The sequence below is a fragment of the Eucyclogobius newberryi genome, unplaced genomic scaffold (assembly GCF_026437365.1).
Source record: "Eucyclogobius newberryi isolate DKJ021-1_F unplaced genomic scaffold, fEucNew1.0.hap1 SCAF_12, whole genome shotgun sequence".
Taxonomy (NCBI): Eukaryota; Metazoa; Chordata; class Actinopteri; order Gobiiformes; family Gobiidae; genus Eucyclogobius; species Eucyclogobius newberryi.
In genome coordinates, this window is record NW_027315746.1 from 11,620,018 (window position 1) to 11,645,346 (window position 25,329).

At 38.6% G+C, this 25,329-nt stretch overlaps 1 protein-coding gene across 4 annotated transcripts in view; it reads left to right on the forward strand.

Annotated features, from left to right (window-relative positions):
* The first annotated feature begins 758 nt into the window (after positions 1–758).
* The window catches only part of ralyl (RALY RNA binding protein like), a 41,894-nt gene continuing 17,323 nt past the window's right edge, over positions 759–25,329 (forward strand). For 3 of the 4 annotated variants that reach the window (XM_072440802.1, XM_072440804.1, XM_072440805.1), the window contains exon 1: positions 759–1,038. In XM_072440802.1, coding sequence (XP_072296903.1) covers positions 783–1,038 — 256 coding nt within the window. In that variant the 5' untranslated portion in view covers positions 759–782. Of the gene's footprint in view, positions 1,039–10,240; positions 10,384–25,329 lie in introns of those variants that run through there. The other variant, XM_072440806.1, reaches the window with a different exon arrangement.

Here is a 25,329-nt window from a genome sequence, read left to right on the forward strand (position 1 = left end):
GTTCATTACAAACTGTTTTAAAGTTTAGAGGGCTGAAATAAGTTAATCAATTAATCACAGCTTATCAATTATTGAAATAATTGTCAACTAATTTTGTAATTGAATAATCGCTGGTCTAAAACAGACTTCAATGATGTTTTATGACTCAGACAAAGCGTCATTATATCAAACTTACACTGAACATGTCTAAAATGTATTTGTGTGTAAGTATCCTCAAATATTTAGCTTTTATCTGCTTTATCTGGGTCAAATTTGGTAAAAAAAATGTATTCATGGGCCTTTGCCGTCTAAATAACTAACTGATTAATTGAAAGAAAAATAGTTTGTTGCTGCCATATTTTAGAGTAATGTATTAGACCAGTGGTTCTCAAAGGTCGCGACCCCCGTCATAAAAAGGCTGCTACCCCCAAAATAATCTCAGGTCTAATGTTTGGTTTTATTTTGAAGATATAGACCTTGATAAATTACTTTTGTCGGCCAACAATTACCGTAATCATCCACATTTAGCACTGCATTGGAAGGTGTCAATCAATTCTATCATCTCGGGACCCCCAGAAATCCTTTCGTGACCCCCAGGTTTAGAACCACTGCATTAGACATGTGAATGAAAGAAAATGAAGGATTTTCTTATTGCTTAATTGCAGTGTAAATAATTTGACATTGTGACATCTCTAGTCACTCTGCTGTATTATGTGATCAATATATGGAAACTATAATCCTCTCTAACCCAATGTCCGTGTATTTTCCCACCAGGCTTTGCGGCGGGGCCTGTGGTGTGTAGAATGACCGGAAAGACCCAGACGAGCAACGTGACCAACAAGAATGACCCCCGCTCGCTCAACTCTCGAGTCTTCATCGGAAACCTGAACACGGCGGTGGTGACCAAGGCCGACATCGAGGTGATTTTCTGTAAATACGGGAAGATCGTGGGCTGCTCCGTCCACAAGGGCTACGCGTTTGTGCAGTACTCCAGCGAGAGGAACGCCAGGGCGGCCGTGTCCGGGGAGTACGCCAGGGTCATCGCCGGGCAGTCGCTAGGTAAGTGTGTGCACTGGTTATTCTTATTCAAAACATTTAATTTAATAACGTGGTTTTCTGTCATCGATGAGGAGATAGAGAGCTAGATGGATACGTATATAGAAGGATAACAAGATAAATACCTACATACTTTATTGATCTGCTCAGGGGAGTAGCAGATGCAGATACAGACAACATGACACACCTTTTTCATGATGCAAACGTTATCATCAAAAACATACCTGGAGTCTGTTTCATTAAACCTGTTTATGAGGTCCTTTCCCTCTCAGTTTCAGAAAACACAAATTTCCCAAAATGTTATTATTGTTTTTAGATTATTATTAGATCAAAGGTAGAACTCTTGAGGTTTCCATTGCTGTTTTTATGTCCATAAATCATTGGCAGACTCGTTCTGAGCGTCATCGTCTCAAATCCGGTTCATTACAACTGTGTGCTTGTATTATCATGTCGGGGCAAGCTAGCTTTTGTTTGTTTCCTCATGGTAATTCCCTCTACTGCCAGTAGATGGCGTGCCAACATGTTTTTTTGAGTAGGTTCAATAAATACAGGAAGAAAGTAAGTACATCTATGAAAGAATTAACTGGGCTTCCTGATTTGATTCTTGTAAATGTACATTCAAACATCACCCACCGCAAGCTCTCATGCACCTGATTATTTCATCAAGTGCAAACCCCAACCTTTGACCCCTGCTTCACTGCCCTGTCCTGAAAAAGCAGTTCGAGGTTGTATTGTGCAGTGCCACTTAAATCTGCCCCGCACCCTCTTCTGACAATTCAAATCATTTTGTGCTTCATGCAGACAATGGGCTGATTTATTTTCTTTGTACAATTGCGTCATCGTAAAATATCTCGCGTCTTCAAAGCTTTAAAAAGGTGAGTTAAACCTTTACACAGGCTCTAGTGGTGGGTGGGAAAAAAGACGCCTTGTCCTCAAACAAAAGGAAGACATTTTATTCACTTTCATGTTATTGTCGCTTTTAGTTTGAAGAGATCGTCTGAACGCTTTTCTCAAATGTACAGAAGTGGAGTTACAAAAGGGTTTAATAAATATTTAGTTGATTTGCGTAGAGAGTTCAGATTTTTATTTTCAAGTAAACATTTTCACCATCGGCTGCACTGGAAAGTTTTATTTTTTTGTCAACAATAGGCTCATATTTCATCAGGGAACTGCAGTGTGAGGAGGAAAAAAGATAAAAACTAGGACACATAGAAAACATTGGGACTTGGGCTCTCGGGGAAGCTGAGTAAATCCCCTTATATTACTTATTGATCACTTCAGCCTCCTCCATAGAAAAACACGGTCCTCCCTGAGCCTCAGTCTCTCATTAATTATGAATCAGAGCTCTGCTGGTCACATCTGTAAGTCCAGACTACGCTTCATGCATGAAAGTCTGTGCCATGACACGTTACTGGAGAAAAAGCATCACTGTGTTCAATCTGATCGATCCAAAACTGTTACAGTAAGATTCAGTTCAATCTAGTGCAACTTTAATATTTACAGCCCTAAAATGCATGTGTTGTTCAGAACGGCTGATTGTGTGTGACAAGTAAATTGGGAAGCGGTGTTATGGAAGAACTAGTTTTTTGCAGTTTGTACAGTATTTATATAATTCAGTGAAGAGATTGGGATTATACATCATAAAACACATGTTATGGGGAATATGTATGTCATATGGGTACCACTTTATAATAGATACACATTACTTTGCCTAAACAAAGCATGAACAAAGACTTTTCATAATGAACATATACCGTATTTTCCGGACTATAAGTCACCCAAAAATGCATAATAAAGAAGAAAAAAACATATATAAGTCGCACTGGAGTATGAAATAAGGTTGCAAGAGTGAAAATAACAAATAATATCACATATACGTCGCTACGGAGTATATATTATAAGTATATAAATATAAGTATAAGTCGTACCACGGCCAAAACTATGAAAAAAGGTGCGACTTATAGTCCGGAAAATACGGTAGTTTATGAAGCATGATTCAGGTTCAGGAACTGCTATTATAAACTAGGCAGGAATAAGTGTAGATATTATAAAGTGCTACTGTAATATGTTTACATACAGCAGGCAACATCAGCCATAGGTCAATACACATAACATATTACACAATCAAAGTTCTATCTGTGTATGTGATGGTGCCACTTCTGACCAATCAATAAACTAGTATTTTCATAAGAAATATCCCACATTTGCTAATTCTAATTGACATTTATCCCATCACTTTCTCAGGTGACGTTATAAGACTGCATCGTTGTGTAATTATGGTCACACTGTCACTCATCTCTGTATATTATTAAAAGGTCGGCAGTTCAATCTCCTCTTCCAACACTCGAGATCATTGTCCGGGGCTGAAGCACAACTCGGTTAATTGATGTTTTCGCTCTTCACATTTTCTCTGGACACCTCACTTCACAGTTTTACACAATAGGTGCTGACTCGGTCCCTGCTGTGAGCAAAAACACCACAGCTGTTTTCAAATTGTTTTCTGAGACAGACTTGCCAGCGAAAACAAAGCCAATCCAAAGCACATGTAGTTTGAATTGATACAGAACAAAATAAAAATGTTTAAGCAATGGTGATGTACTGGTTGTTTTGCGATAGTAGAACGCGTATCAATATATTTCTATAAAATACCCAATAGTGACAAGGCTAATTATGCTGCTATATTTAGCCAACCACACCAAAAAATCCATTTATAAGCAATGAGGGCAGGGAAATGGTCTGAAATTGATATCGTCACATAAAATACATAATGTGCCATAACAGAATAATCATTGGTATACAGTACATGCCATGGTGGTAGACTAAATACTTATTAAATACTTATGTAATCCCTCTTTCGCCCAGGACTGATCCAGCGTAGAAAACGTAATAATCTGGACAGCGTTTTATGAATCAAGATCAATCTGAGGAGCTGGTCCGAGGTCCGCCCTGGGGGAGGAGTCTCACCTGTAACTAACTTCCTCCCTTTGTTTTCCCGTTACAACCGTTAAGGGCCATTACGGTCCTTTTGTGAAAGCCCCTCGCCACTGTTTAGACCCGACCAGTATTTGACCCACTTGACTGAGGCTAAACGTCAGTCAAGTGAGAAAACAAGCCAATCACATGCTACAATGCTGAGTTTTGTTTTTATTTCACTTTTTTGTATTCGGTTTTACTATAAATGACACACACGATAGTCACATTTTGCACATCTTCAAAACAACACACAACAGGGTTCAGATTAAGGATTTTCTCTTGTGCAGCAGCAGCTGCTAAACAATCCGTTAATTTTTCCAAATTTGTGTAGCAATTTCATAATTGCATAGCAAAACACGAAAGTGACTAACAATCAATATTTTCCATTGATATAATACGATTATTTATTTAAAATGTATTTGTAAACATTCTATTAATAAAAACTCTTAACTAATTAACTTTTAAACACTTTAAAAAATATATATATCTTTAAATAAAACAGAAAACTTGCAAATAAAATTAGTTGTTGAACAAATTAATCAACACAAAGTCAGATGGCCTTATTTACAACTTTCTTCCATATCATCATCAATCAGATGACTATTTGCAGGAGTCTCATTTACATAGTAATTGTCATTACACTCACAAAACATATGTGTTAAGCTTCTGATGGAAAAATAAAGGTTGCTGTGGTGTTTCCATCATGGTGTATTTTATGTGTTATTCACCTCAGAAGTCCGAATCTGTGACGCAAACTTTACCGCGCGTGGCTCCTCCCACTTTCAGACTCGCGGTCTGTGACAGCAGCGGGACTCGTCATGACAACACGTCCTACATGTGTCATGCCGTTATTGACGAGTGATCAGTACTTTTAGGCGCTTTGGTTACACAATTGAACACACATTTTTGTATTGCAAAAGCTGCGATACAAAAGCACTTTTTTTCTGACGAATGCATCGCATTTGAGAGAAACTGCGTCGCATTTTGCGATGCAATACCGCTTATTCTGAACTCTGCACAATATTATCTACCGTATTTTCCGGACTATATTTTTTCATAGTTTTGGCCGGGGTGCGACTTATACTTATATTTATACTTACACTCCGGAGTGACCTATATGTGTTTATTTATTTTTTTCTATTATGCATTTTTCGGTTGGTGCGACTTATACTCCGGTGCGACTTATAGTCCGGAAAATACGGTATATTTCGATTTGTTCCCCACCTCTTCCTGTCTGCGTTTCTCGTAAACGCTACAGCAGTTTTATGAAATTACAGCTTGGACGCCACTCGTATTTCAAATGTTTTCACTGCGATGTACGTTTATCCTTTATATAGAATAACTATATAATAAATATAATAAGAGAATTGCTGCCCTCTACACACATGGGGTCACACACAATGACACTTGTGTTTCCACCTCCGCCTCAACTTGTGTTTCCACCTCCGCCTCAACAATCCCCTCATTACATACTATTTTCCAGCCTCTTCTTAAGCCACACTCGATTGCCTTCATCAAATCTACGGGCGAGGGCTTTCTATAGCATGGCAGTCCCAGTAAAATCATTTCTCCCCTGCCTTTCTCCTGTCAGGTTTAACCCATGCGCCCGTCACGCCTTATCTTTTAAACATGAACTTTAGATTTCATTAGTGGGTATATTGCCAGAGGAGGGTGCGAGATGTGCATTTCTGATATCTTTTTTTCTTTTTTATTCAATCGTGTGGCGCACGGGCTGACGGTGGGAGGCAGCGCAGAGCTACAGAGGACTGAGTTTGTTAAGGTTTAAGAATATACCGTGTTTGAAAATGCAGTAAGTGGCCAAGGTCAGAGGTGTGTGCAATGTGCCCAGGTCTGAAGGGAAAGTAAGAGCATGTTTTATGTATTTTAAAGTTTAGTATAGTGTTTTGAAATGGCTAAATTAAAATGCAGTTTCTCATATGATCAATGAAAATCATCTTAATCTATTCTGGTCCTATTAAAATGACACGTCTACTATGGCGACTACTGCTGCTACCACCACTACTAGTACTATTATGACAGTTTTATAAATACAAATACTGTTGCTGCCACTGCAATAATTACTATTCATGCCACTACTTTTGTTGCCACTGCACATTCTGATACTAACTCTGCTGCTAATATGGGTTATGCGACTTCTACTGCTGCAGTTGCAATAACCATTGTTATTTGCATTAGTACAACTACTACTACTTACTATAAATACTTCTACTATGGGTAAAACTGCTTCTGCATTTTGAGCTCCACTTTTGTGACAATAATTGGTGATGCTTATTTTAAGGGCAAATATAAAAATGTAAACTAAAGAAAATGCTGTACTATTGGGCATGATAACAAATGATTAGGATATAATTCATTTTACGATCTTTGTATTAATAAGAATACATTCTAAACGTGTCTGAAAGAGCTGAGAAAAAACAATTAAAATGCATTGAAAAAAGAGACAAAAGAGATTTCTGCCCTGTCTGTGCCCAAATATCTGCAGATTATTGTTTTGGAATACAATAATAATTTTGCACAATTTTAAAATGTTGACATATCATACATAACTATATAATTTAACTCGTTTTTAATAAATTATCTTTAACAATAATTTAATCACCACTGCACTGTTCACTTTCTACACAACATGTATATTCAACTGTAAATTTGTGTACATAGTAAGCCTATTTATTATCTTATAGCCTATTTTTGTTATTTTTAATCCTATAGCAGATTTAAAATGTTTTTCTTCTTGACTTATATAGGTTGTTTTATCATATCTTGCACCAACGCAAGTTCCTATGTTTGTGAATTCTGTTCATTGACAATGGCAACAAACCTTTTCTGATTCTGATTCTTAATTGAAATTGAGATTCAGTCATCTTGAATCTTCACCAAACCAATCCTCTGCCAGTAAAAGCATGTGATTTCATATTTCGGTGGAGGAAATTGGACTATTCTTTTGTTAAGTTATTGAAAGAGGTTTTTATTTGTTTTAAATTCAACCAAATCAAGTTGAAATGAAACTCCTGTGAAAAGCCTGTGCTAGTTTAGTCCGTATCTGATGCTTACAAGCTGCTAAATTGAACCTGACGCCTGCAGCCTTTGTCGTCTGTAGGAGCTTTATGTAAATGTGGTGATGCGGATTGTATTTGGCAGTTGTCCTGAGACAGAGGTGACTCTTCATAAAAACAGGCCTGTCTTTTTTTTCTGTGAGTCATCGTCTCTTTGCCGGTGATATCCTCCGCTCTGAGTTTTATGGGCTCTTAGATATTATTTTAGATTAATTTACAGAGCCTCCATCATCTCCTATATCTTCATCTAGTGCCATTGGAGCTGGTGTTCTGTGTCAGAGCTCCTCCTTGTGGGGAAACGGACTAATTCCCAAAGTACTGCTGCAATAAAGCGATGTACAAGATGTGTGGGAATTAAGTGTTTTCAGTGAGTTAGAGTTAACCATTGTATAATTAACAGATGATTAGCAAAACGTACCGTTTGATTTTTGTTTCTTTTTTTAAAAAATTACAATATAATCTTTGTCTAGAAGCATTTTCAAAAGCCACATTTATTTTGGAGCAATAAATATATTATTCCATCCTTTCCTTAGCAAATCCCCTCAACTATAGTGTTGGTAATAATATGTGTAGAAGATGTATCAAAAAGTCAAACGGAAATAAAAACATCGTGACAAAATTTCAAAACGGATATATCTGTTTGTGCAAATGAAAACTTAAATTCCTTAAGTACAATTCCCCAATATTTGTTTAAAAATTGTGTTCACACTTTTCCCGATTTAAATCCCGGCTTGGTTTGGGTCCAGTTCATGTTTAGTTACTCAATTTTAATATAAATGGGTTGTGTGCAAGTGATAACTCACTTTATAACAAACACTGTTAGTCCTGAACACTCGAAATACTGACCTAACCTAATACTGATGTGCGATTCCGTTATATGTGCAATTACTGTTGGAATTCATGTGCAATTACTGTGAAATTCATGTGCAATCTATGTGCCGTCGTGACTCATATTCATGTGCAATTACTGTCGGGATCACACGCAATGGTATTTATGTATTTATTTATTTGTCTATGGGAGTTTTTGTTTATAAGAGATCTTCTACTGAAAGTGTTTTTCAGGTTCTTCTGTATCTGCCTCTGTATCAACTGCGTTGCACCAATGAAATTTCCCCATGTGGGACAATAAAGGAATATCTTATCTTATCTTATCTCTTCGTTGCCAAGTATCCATTTGTTATTCAAAGTAATAATAAGTTTTAAAAAAAAGAATCAGAATCAGAAATCAGGAAAATATTGTATTGCCATTGTCAGTAAACACAATTCACAATAGATACAACATAAAACATTGACTAATAATAGTAAAATATGAACAATGATCAAACAATGCATTCCAAAAATAAGGTGTTGAATAAAATAAAAATAAATGAAAATAGTTACAAACTAATTTTTTTATATACTTGGGTTTCAGCCTGAAGTGTAATCTTATTTTGAAAGCCTTTAATGATCCAAGTAATTTGCTGTGAAAACACTAGAGGTCGCCACCATCAAAACACTGCCAATGAAAATGCTACAACTTTTACACACAATGCTAATACTACACTGTTATATTTTGCACTTGTGTTGCTTGGAATTAATACACGCACTTATAATAGCGATATACATATTTACATTCAAAAGCTATTAACGGCTGTATTTTCCAAAGGGAGTGAACAGAGCGGTCGACAGGCAGTTTGTGTGTGAGGCAGCTGTGTCAGTGTAATTAGACTGTACAATTATGTGTCTTCATGTTGAATACTGTGTAAACGCTCCGACAGCTGGAGCTCAGTGGGTGGTATCCCATCAGCCTCTCTGCAGCTCAGACCCCTCATCACTGCGTATAAAGGAAAAACGTTTAAGAGACTCAATAAAGGACATGTTTGTGGTGTAAATGGCTTTGGGTTATGAGGTCAAATGGGGCTTTTTGTTTTGTGTTCAGCCGAGAAACCATTTAAATATTCATTTGGGCTGTTTTCAGTCAATAGTGATTTAACAGCAAGGTATAGCATTATTTTACATAGTGGTACAATTTTAGCTGGGACTTCTTTGCTTCTGTTGTATACATTTTGAGCATTAAAAAAATATTTGTATGTATGATTTAGTGTTTTTGTCTGATGATTATATGTAAAGCTCCACATGCATCACAGCTGTTTATTACACAACACTTTTAATTATTAAGGTGATTTATTTTACCTTATCCCCCCTTCTTAATGTTTAAGTTTTTAAATTTTGCGCTGATTATTTATATCAATATTGATCCCATCACTACAAAATAGAAAGTGGGATGTTTACTGTTTCACAATTGTTGGGCCCCAAATCTTTCCAGCGCTCTACCCTTTCATGTTGATCACAACGTGGTCCTCGGCTTCTCACATCTCGTGACAATTTTATCTCGTGATCTGGTCCCGTCCCAAGCTGCAGTAGTTTAGGTGTAAATCGGTTACACAGTTGTGTACCATTGCAACTGGTAAAACCTCTGATGATTAATAATATTCTTGTTCCATGTGAGAAAAAGCCTATTATGATTTTGTAGCTCCCCACTAATAAAAAACAAGATCTAAGAAATTAAATAATAAATAATAACAATCTTTTAGGATCTTGTGGTTTGTTAATAATACATAATTGATGATTTTAGAAAATGTTGACAATTTTTCTTTATAATAGTTTGTTACTGCTCTCTAATGGTTAAATTACACACTAAAACTACATATTTAATTAAAACATCATAGTGTTGACCTATTTCAGCTTTTATTTAAATACCAAACAATGCATAAATATATATATATATATATATATATATATATATATATGTATTTTATTTATTTTCAATCTCAACATCATCATGGCCATTGTCCTTTAAACCTTTGCCAAAACAAGATACAAACTACAACACTAAGAAGCTGGTAAAACCTCTGAAGTGAAATAAATTACACATTATATTCTGTATCATACAATAAAGGTTTGTTTTTTGTATCTTATAGTGCTTAATCACAATCACAGATGAAAGCCAATATGAATTTCCTATAACATCTAAATAGAAGCATAGCAGCTTATACATTCTGGCTTTATCAGCAGCCTCCTAACACAAACTTAAATCACGTTGTCTAGTTGAAGTGTAAGGAGCAGAGTTTTTAGAGGCTGGTTCCCCCTGGAGTCGAGTGATAGATGGTACGGTCTGAAGAGGCTGAAATGCTCTGGCGCTGCTGAATTTTGGAGAGAGGAGACGAGGAGAGAGGAGACGAGTGCAGAGAAGAGGAGAACAGAGCTGTGTTTGATCAGGATACCACCATGTACAAGGGCAGGAGAAACCGCAACTACAGATGTGAGTCAAACAACATCTTATCAAGTTAATATTCTAGCTTTTCCGTGTTTGGGGACTGTAAAAATTACTAGATGCTGCGCTGCGAGTTTGTGAATTAGAAGTGATCAAAGTATAATAAATACAGTAATGCAAGAAAGACTTTATTGGACAGTTAACAACTACTTCTTTGTTGCTCTTTAACTTGTAATTTAATCTTGAATGTGTGCATTTCGGTCCTGCAAACACTGTGGTCACTGAAACATTATGTATATGATCCCGGTTCTGTCTTGTAAGTGCAGCAGATGGTTGCTGGAATTTGCAATTTTGTCTAACTAAAGTTAAAATAATTGTGTGCTAAATGTGTTTGTATTGGTGTGGATTTTTTATAGTGAAGTGAAAAATACAGAAATTGATATTAGGTTAAGAAAATCATTTATCATCATTATCATCATCCTCATCATCATCATCATCATCATCATCATCATCATCATTGAATAACATAGACATTTATGAATGAGTTGAATTACTACCAATATGATTATAGTAACCAATTAAAAACACTAATTTCAGAATTGTGTTTAGGTTGACAATAATGAGGTGTATAAAAGAGATATAAGTTATATATAAGAGTTGATGTTGTGCTTGCATGTGTGTATCCATCATATTATTCAGGAAATATTTGAGGCATAAAATATCAACTTGATAATAAATTGAATCCATAAGTGCTTCTATATAGACACCGGCCTTTGATGTGTTTTTTCAGCCGACCATTTGTAATTTCTTGCTTCACTGATCAGGGAAATTCAAGATGTATCCAAGGTCAGAGCTCTGATAAAGCTCTCCACATGAGACTGATTGACCTGTGAACCACGGCTAGCATCACCGCGGGGATATTAGCATACATTAAGAGCTATCAAGGAACATTTATCCAAGATTTATGTTCTCTTACATAACACCAGGCATATCATTATGACCAACTGCCTATATACAACTGCAACTAGAACTGTGACAAAATATAGTTTTAATATAATTTAATATACCGTTCACCTAAAAACACCCCTCAAGAACTCTGTTAACTTTGTTTCATAAAAAGTCATAATCATCTAAACTTGGAACATCCTAACAATAAACATTTAAAATAGTCCAGTAACTATTCAAATTGTCCAGTTAGATAATGGAAATTCTGAAATGTTAAAAGTGACTTGTGGAATTCCACAGGGATCGACGCTTGGCCAATACTTTATATTTACATGAATGATTTAGGTGCTGGATCAGTTTCTTTTTAAATTATCCCTCTTTGAAGGCAGTTCAGTTGAAGACCAAGGTCAGCTTTACTAATGGTGGAGGGGGAGTTGCATAACTTTAAAGTACACTAGTGATAAAAAAAAAATAAGTATTACTTTCGCAGAACAAAAAAATACAAAATCAATCATGTGAAACTTATGTTTAAAAATACAGCAAGAAAAAGACTGAAAACAAGTTCTAACATTGTTTGAATTAGAAATCAGACATAAATAATACAAGAATTCAAATTAATAGCAAGATTAAAAAAATATATAAATATTCACAGGTTTTAGTTTTCTTTGATATTTTGGGGAGTTCTGTCCTTTCAAAAGGTGTGATATTTAGTTTGATTGCTCTAAAAACCATGCATAGATATATTTTAAATAAAAAAAAAACTATTATATAATTCTTTTGTAATGCCCTAAACTATTGTATTGAGGTTTGGGGCAATAAATACTATAAACCTGAGGACCCACTATACAAAATGTTGGCAGATTCAGTTGCGCTTAGTCCCTCCCAGTCACTCATCTCTAGTTGGAGTCAGTCTCATAGTGTGGACCCGTTATGACTGGACTCATGTTCGAATCACAAAGTGTGGAAGACGCGTCGAGACTCTTGAGCAGAGTTATGAGCAGGATTTTGGCCGTGCTCCGGTGTAGCTGGATGTTTACTGACACTTCCTCACAGCGGCCAATGAAAGGCAGCGGAGGAGACAGTAGAAACAGCCTTGTCTGGGCTTGTCTTTACAGTGAGAACAATCCTGCCTAAACATCACATGAATAATACAGAAAGGGCACGCGCACTATTTTTACGCTTAAGATCAGAGCTGAGCTGATGAAGAAACTCTCACACGCCTCACCTCCTCCTCTGGCCACGCCCGCCTCATAAATGATCCAAATAACACTCAGTTCTTTATCATTACAGCTGTTTTGATTGGCCAGCGGGTCACATGATGCTCAGACTCTAAAATCACACTCAGTCCAGTCGTGTAGTGTGGACCTCAGAGTCTCTATAATCACACTCAGTCCAGTCGTGTAGTGTGGACCTCAGACTCTCTATAATCACACTCAGTCCAGTCGTGTAGTGTGGACCTCAGACTCTATAATCACACTCAGTACAGTCGTGTAGTGTGGACCTCAGACTCTATAATCACACTCAGTCCAGTCGTGTAGTGTGGACCTCAGACTCTATATAATCACACTCAGTCCAGTCGTGTAGTGTGGACCTCAGACTCTCTATAATCACACTCAGTCCAGTCGTGTAGTGTGGACCTCAGACTCTATAATCACACTCAGTCCAGTCGTGTAGTGTGGACCTCAGACTCTGTAATCACACTCAGTCCAGTCGTGTAGTGTGGACCTCAGACTCTATAATCACACTCAGTCCAGTCGTGTAGTGTGGACCTCAGACTCTATAATCACACTCAGTCCAGTCGTGTAGTGTGGACCTCAGACTCTATAATCACACTCAGTCCAGTCGTGTAGTGTGGACCTCAGACTCTGTAATCACACTTAGTCCAGTCGTGTAGTGTGGACCTCAGACTCTATAAACACACTCAGTCCAGTCGTGTAGTGTGGACCTCAGACTCTATAATCACACTCAGTCCAGTCGTGTAGTGTGGACCTCAGACTCTCTATAATCACACTCAGTCCAGTCGTGTAGTGTGGACCTCAGACTCTATAAACACACTCAGTCCAGTCGTGTAGTGTGGACCTCAGACTCTATAATCACACTCAGTCCAGTCGTGTAGTGTGGACCTCAGACTCTATAAACACACTCAGTCCAGTCGTGTAGTGTGGACCTCAGACTCTCTATAATCACACTCAGTCCAGTCGTGTAGTGTGGACCTCAGACTCTATAATCACACTCAGTCCAGTCGTGTAGTGTGGACCTCAGACTCTATAATCACACTCAGTCCAGTCGTGTAGTGTGGACCTCAGACTCTCTATAATCACACTCAGTCCAGTCGTGTAGTGTGGACCTCAGACTCTATAATCACACTCAGTCCAGTCGTGTAGTGTGGACCTCAGACTCTCTATAATCACACTCAGTCCAGTCGTGTAGTGTGGACCTCAGACTCTATAAACACACTCAGTCCAGTCGTGTAGTGTGGACCTCAGACTCTATAATCACACTCAGTCCAGTCGTGTAGTGTGGACCTCAGACTCTCTATAATCACACTCAGTCCAGTCGTGTAGTGTGGACCTCAGACTCTATAAACACACTCAGTCCAGTCGTGTAGTGTGGACCTCAGACTCTCTATAATCACACTCAGTCCAGTCGTGTAGTGTGGACCTCAGACTCTATAATCACACTCAGTCCAGTCGTGTAGTGTGGACCTCAGACTCTATAATCACACTCAGTCCAGTCGTGTAGTGTGGACCTCAGACTCTATAATCACACTCAGTCCAGTCGTGTAGTGTGGACCTCAGACTCTATAATCACACTCAGTCCAGTCGTGTAGTGTGGACCTCAGACTCTCTATAATCACACTCAGTCCAGTCGTGTAGTGTGGACCTCAGACTCTGTAATCACACTCAGTCCAGTCGTGTAGTGTGGACCTCAGACTCTATAAACACACTCAGTCCAGTCGTGTAGTGTGGACCTCAGACTCTATAATCACACTCAGTCCAGTCGTGTAGTGTGGACCTCAGAGTCTCTATAATCACACTCAGTCCAGTCGTGTAGTGTGGACCTCAGACTCTATAATCACACTCAGTCCAGTCGTGTAGTGTGGACCTCAGACTCTCTATAATCACACTCAGTCCAGTCGTGTAGTGTGGACCTCAGACTCTATAATCACACTCAGTCCAGTCGTGTAGTGTGGACCTCAGACTCTATAAACACACTCAGTCCAGTCGTGTAGTGTGGACCTCAGAGTCTCTATAATCACACTCAGTCCAGTCGTGTAGTGTGGACCTCAGACTCTATAATCACACTCAGTCCAGTCGTGTAGTGTGGACCTCAGACTCTCTATAATCACACTCAGTCCAGTCGTGTAGTGTGGACCTCAGACTCTCTATAATCACACTCAGTCCAGTCGTGTAGTGTGGACCTCAGACTCTACAATCACACTCAGTCCAGTCGTGTAGTGTGGACCTCAGACTCTCTATAAACACACTCAGTCCAGTCGTGTAGTGTGGACCTCAGACTCTACAATCACACTCAGTCCAGTCGTGTAGTGTGGACCTCAGACTCTATAATCACACTCAGTCCAGTCGTGTAGTGTGGACCTCAGACTCTATAATCACACTCCGTCCAGTCGTGTAGTGTGGACCTCAGACTCTCTATAATCACACTCAGTCCAGTCGTGTAGTGTGGACCTCAGACTCTACAATCACACTCAGTCCAGTCGTGTAGTGTGGACCTCAGACTCTATAATCACACTCAGTACAGTCGTGTAGTGTGGACCTCAGACTCTATAATCACACTCAGTCCAGTCTTGTAGTGTGGACCTCAGACTCTGTAATCACACTCAGTCCAGTCGTGTAGTGTGGACCTCAGACTCTATAATCACACTCAGTCCAGTCGTGTAGTGTGGACCTCAGACTCTATAATCACACTCAGTCCAGTCGTGTAGTGTGGACCTCAGACTCTATAATCACACTCAGTCCAGTCGTGTAGTGTGGACCTCAGACTCTCTATAATCACACTCAGTCCAGTCGTGCAGTGTGGACCTCAGAGTCTCTATAATCACACTCAGTCCAGTCGTGTAGTGTGGACCTCAGACTCTATAATCACACTCAGTCCAGTCGTGTAGTGTGGACCTCAGACTCTCTATAATCACACTCAGTCCAGTCGTGTAGTGTGGACCTCAGACTCTATAAACACACTCAGTCCAGTCGTGTAGTGTGGACCTCAGACTCTCTATAATCACACTCAGTCCAGTCGTGTAGTGTGGACCTCAGACTCTATAATCACACTCAGTCCAGTCGTGTAGTGTGGACCTCAGACTCTATAATCACACTCAGTCCAGTCGTGTAGTGTGGACCTCAGTCTGGTTCCAAATTGTCATGTTAAATTTTGTGTAAAGATTGTATTTCTGTTCTCACTAAACCTAAGACATTTTAACTTGTTGGACTTTGGAGCCTCTCTGGTAAATGCAGTGGTGGTAGTTGTGAATATTTGATGCTCTGGAGGTCTCTGGATGCCGTAAGAATAAGTTTTTTGCTGACTTTGTTGAAAAGCGCGGACAGCTTTCTAAAGGTCGGGCGTTCTCTAAAACTTCGGACAGTGTGTCTCATTAGTTGGGGCTGTGATGCAGAAGAACTTTACTCTGACTCTTATTAAGCTGTGGTTTTCACGAAGACCCAGATCCACATGAGACAAGCTGAGCAGTTCTTGATTGTTAAAACGAGAAAGCGAATGACTAACAAGTTTAAATGATGAAAAGTATAATACAACCTCTTGTTTGTTGATAATGTCCTTTTAATTGTTCAAATGTTTTTTCTTCTCACATTGTCAACATAAAGCTTTGTATTGTCATGTATAGACTGTATAGAAAAGTAGAGTTGGAGTACTTACTTCAAGAGAATATTGTACTTTGTTTTCAAAATACCGTATTTTCCGGACTATGAGTCGCACCTTTTTTCACAGTTTTTGCCGGGGTGCGACTTATACTTATATATATACTTATTTACTTATACTTATACTCCGGAGCGACTTATATGTGATATTATTTGTTATTTTCACACTTGCAACCGCATTTCATACTCCAGTGCAACTTATATATGTAACTATAACTTTTTTTCTTCTCAATTATAAGCATTTTTTGGCTGGTGCGACTTATACTCGGGTGCGACTTATAGTCCGGAAAATACGGTAATCAATATCCAGATACGAATTGATGCTGATCTACTACTACTTCTACTACTACTACCACTACTACTACTATCAAACCTAGATACTAATTTGAACAGTTCAAAATACATAAATAAGACATAGTTGGACCTCTCCTGAATACTTTTTGAATGCCTCTGTTTGTATAAGACCACATGGTAATATTAGATGTTTTTAATCATCATTGTGGTATCAAAATCCTGCGATGAAGCATTTCCCTTATTATCCCAAACATGCCGACTCTGATAGTTCACTGCATGTCCTCCCTTCTCTCTCATCCCCGTTTCACACTCTTTTGTTGTACTAAATGACAAATCTACTCATAAAAGTATTTGGTTTCTACATGAACCGCTGAGCTTGGTAACAGCGTGAGGTTCAGACGATTCAAAGCGTTGCACTTAGCACAGACCTGGTTTCATCATGAGCACAAACAGCAGTCGCGCGGTAAAAAGGAGGGAAAAGTCCATTAGCGGCTGAAGGCTGCAGAGTGTCCTCCGGCTGCAGCGCTATGCTAATTACAGCTTTGTGCACAAAATTTGACAAAACAAACACGTAAATATACTGACACTGCTTCGAACTGTCGCGAGCCAACCAAGCGCAAAATTGTAAACAACACACACGCCGTTTAGGACGACCTGTCAAATACCCATAATGCTTTGTGTTTTGTGTAACTTATCAGGGCTGTACAATGTGTCAAAATCAAATCAAAAGTGCTGCGATTATTTGGCTACTATGAAAAAAGGCAATATACTGTCTTTGGATGGAAAAATAGGTGTTCTAAAATTCATGGGATTCTTATAGACCTTTAAATGTGAGGTGGAATACAACAGAAGTCCAATGGGCAAATTGTGATTAGCCACAAAATATCATAAATTGTAAAAAATGAAGGTCGTTTTGGGGAATAAAAGTCACTCTGCTGCATGTAAGGGATATCACAGCCTTGTTAAAAGACATTTTTACAATCTTTTTTTATTTAATAGGTGGTTCTTGTACACACTTTTTTGATGAAGGCAAAATCTCCGTATTTACTGTATGTTTTACTTGATAAATACTATCTACAGATATCTAATTTGATATTTTATTTTTTGTTAAGAATACCGAAAACCATTAGTGTTTTGATCTCAAGTCGGTTAAATGTTGAAAATGGGCTATGCCAATTTCACTTTTGGCTCATTCCAGAATTTTCCATTGCAGAATCTAATAACATAGTATTTTAAAGGCTCTATTAGGCAAGGCAAGGCAAGGCAAGGCAAGTTTATTTGTAGAGCACATTTCATACACAAGGCAATTCAAAGTGCTTCACACAGCAGGAAAAATGCATTCAAATCACAAAGAAATTACAGAAACAGAAATACAATAAAATTGACTAAATTAAAAATTATCAATCCAACTGATTTTCTAAACTAATAAAATCACAAACAAAAGAGAAGAGTGCAAAGAAAAAATCCTTTCAGTCATATGCGCAGCTAAACAAAACTGTTTTTAGCTTAGATTTGAATATTGTCAGAGTAAAAGTCTGTCTCACATCTTCAGGAAGACTGTTCCAGATTTTAGCTGCATAAAACTGAAACGCAGATTCCCCATGTTTTGTCCTGACTCTGGGCACCAGCAGGAGGCCGGTCCCTGAGGTCCTCAGAGTCCGAGATGGTTCATATGGCACTAACATATCCAAGATGTACTTTGGTGCTAGGCCATGGAGAGACTTGTACACAAGCAGAGCTGCTTTAAAGTCTATTCTCTGAGCCACAGGGAGCCATTAGTGTGTGTCCTGTCAAATGTTAGATCTCCTGGATGTGCTTTAAATGTGCAACGTGAACTTATGCCTGATTAGAAAACAAATGTATTAACAACTACAATAGTTCAGAAAAAATGCAATAAGATTTCTTTATAAAATGTTGTAGTCCTTGCACTAAGTCGGCATTCACTCCTGTTCACCACCTTTACTCCTTCCTTTGAAAGACTTTTGATAGATTTTGACAACTGCAGACCAGGAGTTCTCCACAGTTTTTGGATTTAAGATAATTTGTAATCAGAATCAGAAAAATAACTCACAAACTCTGACTTTGCTTTTGTGACATAAAACATTTAATATTAAAATATACACAGATAAAATAAAAGCCATGTATAAAATAATGGTTTTAGAATGAAACAATACTTTAAAATACAATAAAATATACAGTATGGCCAGAATAAAAGTGCAAAGTGTTATTTAAGGTGTTATTAAGTGTTCATGAGTCCAACGGGAAGAAACTGTTCCTATAAGAATATTATCTTATCCTATTTCTTTTTTTAATAGGCCCGAAGGCTTTATAAGACAGGAAAGGACGGTGTGAAATGGGGGATGAGAGAGAAGGGAGGACATGCACTCTTCCTAATCCTCTAAAAAAGTTTGGTTCCCGTCTCAACTCCCTTTTCTGTTGTATCAAAACAGCAGCCAACACGAGGTATTTAATGTAATGAAAATTAACAAATAAAAAAACTGACAAACAACGCTGACTCCTGCATTCTCTTCCTGTTCATTCAAAATAAGGTATAATGCCTGTGCTGAAGAATTCTAGGTTTGTTATTTGAGATGAGCTTGTCTTGAGGGAGCAGAATGATTGGCTGTGAGGAGAGAAAGTAGGCGGGGTGAGTTGTCACGGTTAACTGATCGGTGCATCGTTTTCTCCTGATGGATCACCATGTGGTCTAATGACAATAATGTTATTACACATTTTGAAGAAAAGGCAAGGGCAGCCAACCGTTCGTGCTGCCAAGTTTTCTTTCAGGACCGAAGCGCATGATTAAGATTAAGAAAAGGACGTGCAGTGAGTCTCCGTGGCCTCGTTTAACCACACAGTGTGCATAAAGTGTAAATGTGGACAAAATCAAACGCCCCAACTCTTACTTTAACCCAAATAATCATATAAGTAACCCTGACCCCAGAACCCTTCCCTGTGGACGGAATGGAGATTTCTGCTGTGATGCTGTTATGAATATAAATGCCTCTCACTGGTTGGTAAAATTATAACTTCTGAATATTTCTTACCCACCATCAGCCGCCTCAAACTCTCCATCTCATAATCGTATCCGCTCGCAGTTGTTTGGACCAGAAATGTCCCGGATCAAATGGGGTTTGGGTTTAACTCATGAAGTAACTATCGTCTTACTATAGTCTCTCCTTGGAAGGAATGGTGTTTTCAAACTGTGTGAATCGTATACTTTAGATCAGGCGTGTCCAAACTTTTTTCACCAAGGGCCGCATTTTGAAACTTAAACGGGGCAGAGGGCCACAAACAACTTGACAATGTCGAATTTGTTGAATGACAAAGTGAATAATTCGAAATTTTGCATTTGATGTAATTGCGATGAGCCTCCACACCTTTAATTAGACCTGGAACATTAATATTAAGTTGGTGTAACATCAATATGCCTGAATTTTCCCAATTTCACAGTAAAAAGTACTACCTGTTGTTTGGGCCAACATAGCAGGAAGCCGGAGGGCCAAAAAAAATTGGTCTGAGGGCCGCATTTGGCCCCCGGGCCCTAGTTTGGACATGCCTGCTTTAGATTGATAGTTTCTTCTGCTGAAAAAACAGAACATCACTAAACAAACAATCGTATTCATTGGGGCTCTTAACTCAAAGTTGTATTTAAAGTGATTCTTGTTCGAGTAATCTTTATTCTCCTGCATTCAAGACACAGTTACTCCAAAAATCTGTTTCACAAACTCCCGATTTACGCCCACTGCTTTGTACTTACTTTATTACTTACATATTGTTTTTTTCTGAAACAATGACACACCCACTGCCGTCATTTACTGTAGGTAAATCAACACAGCCAATCCATTTCTTTTATTATTTCAAATCAGTGCGATTTGAAATGTCCAAAACATACAAGCTTTTCGTCTCCTTGTCAATACCACACACATACAATCCTCTTCACTACTCTTCATCGATACAAGAGTCTTCTTCATGAGACAGGACCGCTTCAAACGTGCCTCGGCTGTATCTTCGCGGCTGTATATTGGCCGTCCTCAGCGCTTTAGAAGTCTGTCGCTGTGATGAAGCGGGAACAGCCTTTGCCCTTGAGTCGGATCTGATGGGGTTTCGCTCTGTGCGTCAGATTTACAAGCCACAAACAAGAACGTGGGCGAGTGGGTGTCACGCGGTAGTCTAGTGTGTTGTGTATGGGTGTTAAAAGAGGTTCTGACTTTGTAGCGCAGGTAATTGCAGCAACAACGCGGTTACAGCACAATAGAAACACAGTAGTTACACCACATGCTATTTTTAGAGTTAAAAATAGCTCAAAAAAAGTCAATATACTCCATACTTTTGATTGGAATGTGGATATACTTTCTTCAGGTTTGTTGTGCTTGATGACTGGCTGGTCTTTTCATTGTACAAATATACTGTAGGTTGTCTGGACTTCTATTTCACCTCCCAGAGTTCAGATTGTTGAAGAAATCTGAGAAACACTGTGTCCATAGCTGTGTACATGTAAATAATAATGACGCAGAGCTGGTGATTTCAAGATGAATTAAGTGACGTGAGTGTTGACCAATTTGCAAATTAGAAGATGTCAGTCTGGATTTAACAAGGCAATAGGATCATGGGCCCATCCCTGTTTTTGGCACGTTGATGCAACACAATACTTTTAGGCTCACGCTTGTGTGTCTGTCCATTTGTATGTGTCTGTTCTGATTCTGCAGTATCACAGTCAATGTTAGGTGACTTTAAACCTCATATCTGGGTTTTCGTTTGTTTTTAGACCAAGTTTATCCCTAATTTTGCCGCTTCACTTCTGGTCCCAGTCATGGTTAGGAAACAAACGTAACTGTGCAAGCGACATTATAACATTGTTTTAGGTAGAAAGTGCTGGCTACAAACCAAGAAACGTTTTTTCCATCAGGTACATTGTCTGAAGATACAGAAGAATACAACATAATTAAAGAAATGCAATAGTCTGTGTATAAAACATCACGTACAGTTGTCATTGGGAACGGCGCATTAGAGAGTTGTTTTTGTAAAAATAAATCCCCAGGCTAATTTTACTCTGATTTAGAATTTGCACAATAGACATACACCTTTTAAAAAAATCACCTTTTAAAGAATCCTGGACCATTATTATTGATTTATTTGTGCATCTCACATTGTACCCTTGGGTCACTTGTTTGTTATCTTTAAGTTTTCATTTTAAGAATATACTTCCAGTCTACTGAACAGGCCTTATTGGCTTAACTCTAGTTTTCTATTTTCTAGATTTTAACCATGTTATTATAATAAATCCTCATTCCTCAAAGACATACCGGTACAAGTAAATGCACATGTGTGTGCATATTTACAGAGGACAATTGTTTCTCAACACTTGCACATTTGAAGATCATGAAGATTCACCATGTTTTTAAAGTCCTACACACCAGACTTGTTCTTATTATGTCACTCAAAACGCCTTCACTGCACTGCTAGGCATTTTTGATGAAAACAGGCATTAGTTTTAGCTTTTAGTTCACCACCAGATGTAGTTCCACTTCTTCGAGCATTTTGTATAGGTTGTGTCATCACAACATTCTCCTCCTATAGTTTAAAATTGAGCTGGAAACTTCTCTGCAAGTATTCATAATGGCTTCAGAAAGTGGTGCCATTATTCCACTCAAAAGAAGTGTTTGTTGTCAATTGAAAGGACTTCAAGCCATTCAATTAATATGACAAGTTTGTCACTAATAAATAACGATACGGTTCAACATTTGTGGATTTCTATTTTGGATATTTCTTTCAAAAACAGTAAATCTCCCACAGAGTTACACAGGCCCACCTGCTGAGATCAGGAACATGAACGGAAACTGTCGACAAACTTCACGTCAACTAAGACATTTCCAGGACACATCATATTTAACCTGGACACGCCACCTTCTTGTCTCCATGGAGATACAATTGCATTACTTGGAATGTTCCACTGTATTGCATTAGATGTATCCACTGAGAGAAGCTCGGGGCAGTCATAGAACAGTAACAAGTCTGATCTATGGAGAGGTAAGAATGCATTTTTTCAGGAATAAAAACTACTGCTGTATTGAATAAATGCCATGTTTGTTTTATATTGCTTCTGTTCTATGTGCATAAATTTTATCACACACATTATCTTTATTAATTGCACTTTACAAATAAATCTTGTTTGGATTGAAATGTCATACTGTGGAACGTCCCAGGCAGCAAGTGCACAGCCACAAAGACTACATAGTGCACCTTTAAGCTACAATAAAGTTATTTACAAAGCCTGAATAATGCATAGACTATTTACCAACCTATTATAAAACGTGCCCTAACAACTGACTCCAACGATCTCTATTTAATCTATTCTTACCTCTAAACCAGGCGTTCCCTCGGGCCCAATTCCCTCAGCTTTGATTCTCATCGTCTCCTTTAATGACTCGTCCACTGCTCGTCAGCGAGATGAGGTCCAACTAACGCCGCTCACACTTCCACGGTCCTCGGCAGGCCATTTGGAGCTGCCTATTTAATATGGATGAACTCCGAGGAGAGAGGAGCCCGCGGGAACGAGTGATTGGATTTTTGTACGACCCGATGTCAAGGGATGAAGCGGTTATTGAACACATCCGAACTGTGGGAGGTGGTCCGACAAAATGAGGTCTTCTACAGAGCATGATTGATGCATTAATCTGCGAGAAGAAGAGATAGAGGGCTTAACTTTAGGCGTAGTTCCACATAAAGATAAATAAGATCGATAAATGTCTTGTTTCATCATTTTAGAGATTTTGAGATTAACATTGCTGCATTAATTGTCTCATTAGCAAATCAAATGGCTGTTTTTTGCATCCTGTTTGTTTTATTGGTCTTTGATAAAGTTGTGCAAAATCTATTTAATAAAAAGAATAATGGAGGACTTCAATATGTTTTGCAGTTTAATGAAGGATTATAATACTAAATCGAGACGGAGGGAGAAAAGAACAGCCATATTTAGTGTTGATCGCAATTTCCAGTCAAGTTTTTGTTATTTACTGTTAGTTATATATACTGTAGACTAATGACAAAATAGTTGTTGCTAAGCAGTTAGGACACATGCCTCTAAGCAAGAAGGATGTTTACGGCTGGGTGACACATCTGGAATTAGTCATCTCACGATGTCATAATCGAGTGAGCTTTTATAGATGAAACATACGCAATCTGAACAAAGTCGAGGGGAAAAAACAAGTGGAAACATAGACTTAATTAATACTCAACGCCACTCCAGACCAGAGCAATCTATATGCAGAGCGACCGTGAGAAACATTGAACGCAACAACGGCGAGCTCCACCAACACGCCACGTCGACTCTCCGACATGGAACTGTGTCCTTCAGCGTTCAGGGATGTGTTCATGGCCGACTGCGCCAGACCCTCTGCCAGCGCCCACCCCAGAAATCTCTTTTGTCCTGAGTGGCCGTAAAAGAGGTCTATACCAGGACTCATACAAGATAAGATAAGATATTCCTTTATTGTCCCACATGGGGAAATTTCATTGGTGCAACGCAGGTAGATACAGAGGCAGATACAGAAGAACAGATCACTTATAGGAAGTCTGAAAAACACTTTCAGTAGAAGATCTCCTACAAATAAACAAAAACTCCCATAGACAAATAAATAAATACATAAATACCATTGCATGTGATCCCGACAGTAATTGCACATGAATATGTGTCACGACAGCACATAGATTGCACATGAATTTCACAGTAATTGCACAAGAATTGCACATGAATTCCAACAGCAATTGCACATATGACAGAATTGCACATCAGTATTAGGTTAGGTCAGTATTGCGAGTGTTCAGTACTAACAGTTTTTGTTATAAAGTCTGACAGCAGCAGGAAGGAAAGACCTACGGAACCTTTCCTTCACACATCGAGGGTGGATCAGTCTCTCACTGAAGCTGCTCTCCAGAGCGGAGAGAGTGTCCTGCAGGACTACAAGGACTGCAGAGTAGCACCATGAAGTATCCGCTATTATCATCATGGTCAAGCTTATTTCCCCATCTCTGGCTCATTCCTCTGTGCACAGGATCTTCTACAGCCTCTCAAAATGTGACATAGACAAACTTTATTGATCTGCAAGAGAAAGTGGCTCACACACTGCAATATATTAACCAAAATTAAAACAATTAAACTAGCAAAAATATCAATATTTTTCGATTGAAGTAAAAATGAATATATGTACAAGGCTATGTACAAGATGAGGGATTTTTCTGAGTTAAGTACACGCAACTTGATAAACTTATTCATGACTAAAATAAAAGTGAACCCCGCTTAAGGAAGACACACACCATTCCTTCCTTTGTTGTTCATTTCTGTGGCTTTGTCTCTTATTACATCTCCTGCATCGAGTGTCTCTTCTGAAGCCTCTCTAAATAATATTAATAATAATAATAACTTTTATTTATATAGCGCTTTTCAGTGACCCAAAGACGCTGAACATAATAAAAAAAATTATATATTTTTATTATATTATATATATCTGTATTTACAGACAGGGGGGGACAACACGTACAATACACATTAATATACAGATAAATTGAACAAGACAGAAGAAGTAGAGAGAAAAAGATGGGGATGTAACAGGGGGTAGAAGAGTAGGCAATGGGGTAGAGGAGGCTAGGGGTAGGGGAGGTCATAGGCTTGGGTGAAGAGGTATGTTTTTAGGCGGGATTTGAATGTTGTGAGTGAGGGAGAGTGGCGGACAGGTTGGGGGAGGGAGTTCCAGAGTCGGGGTGCTGTTCGGGAGAATGCTCTGTCGCCAAAAGTTTTGAGTCGGGATGTTGGTGCAGTCAGGGTGAGAGAGGAGGAGGATCGGAGAGCTCGGGAGGGGCGGTG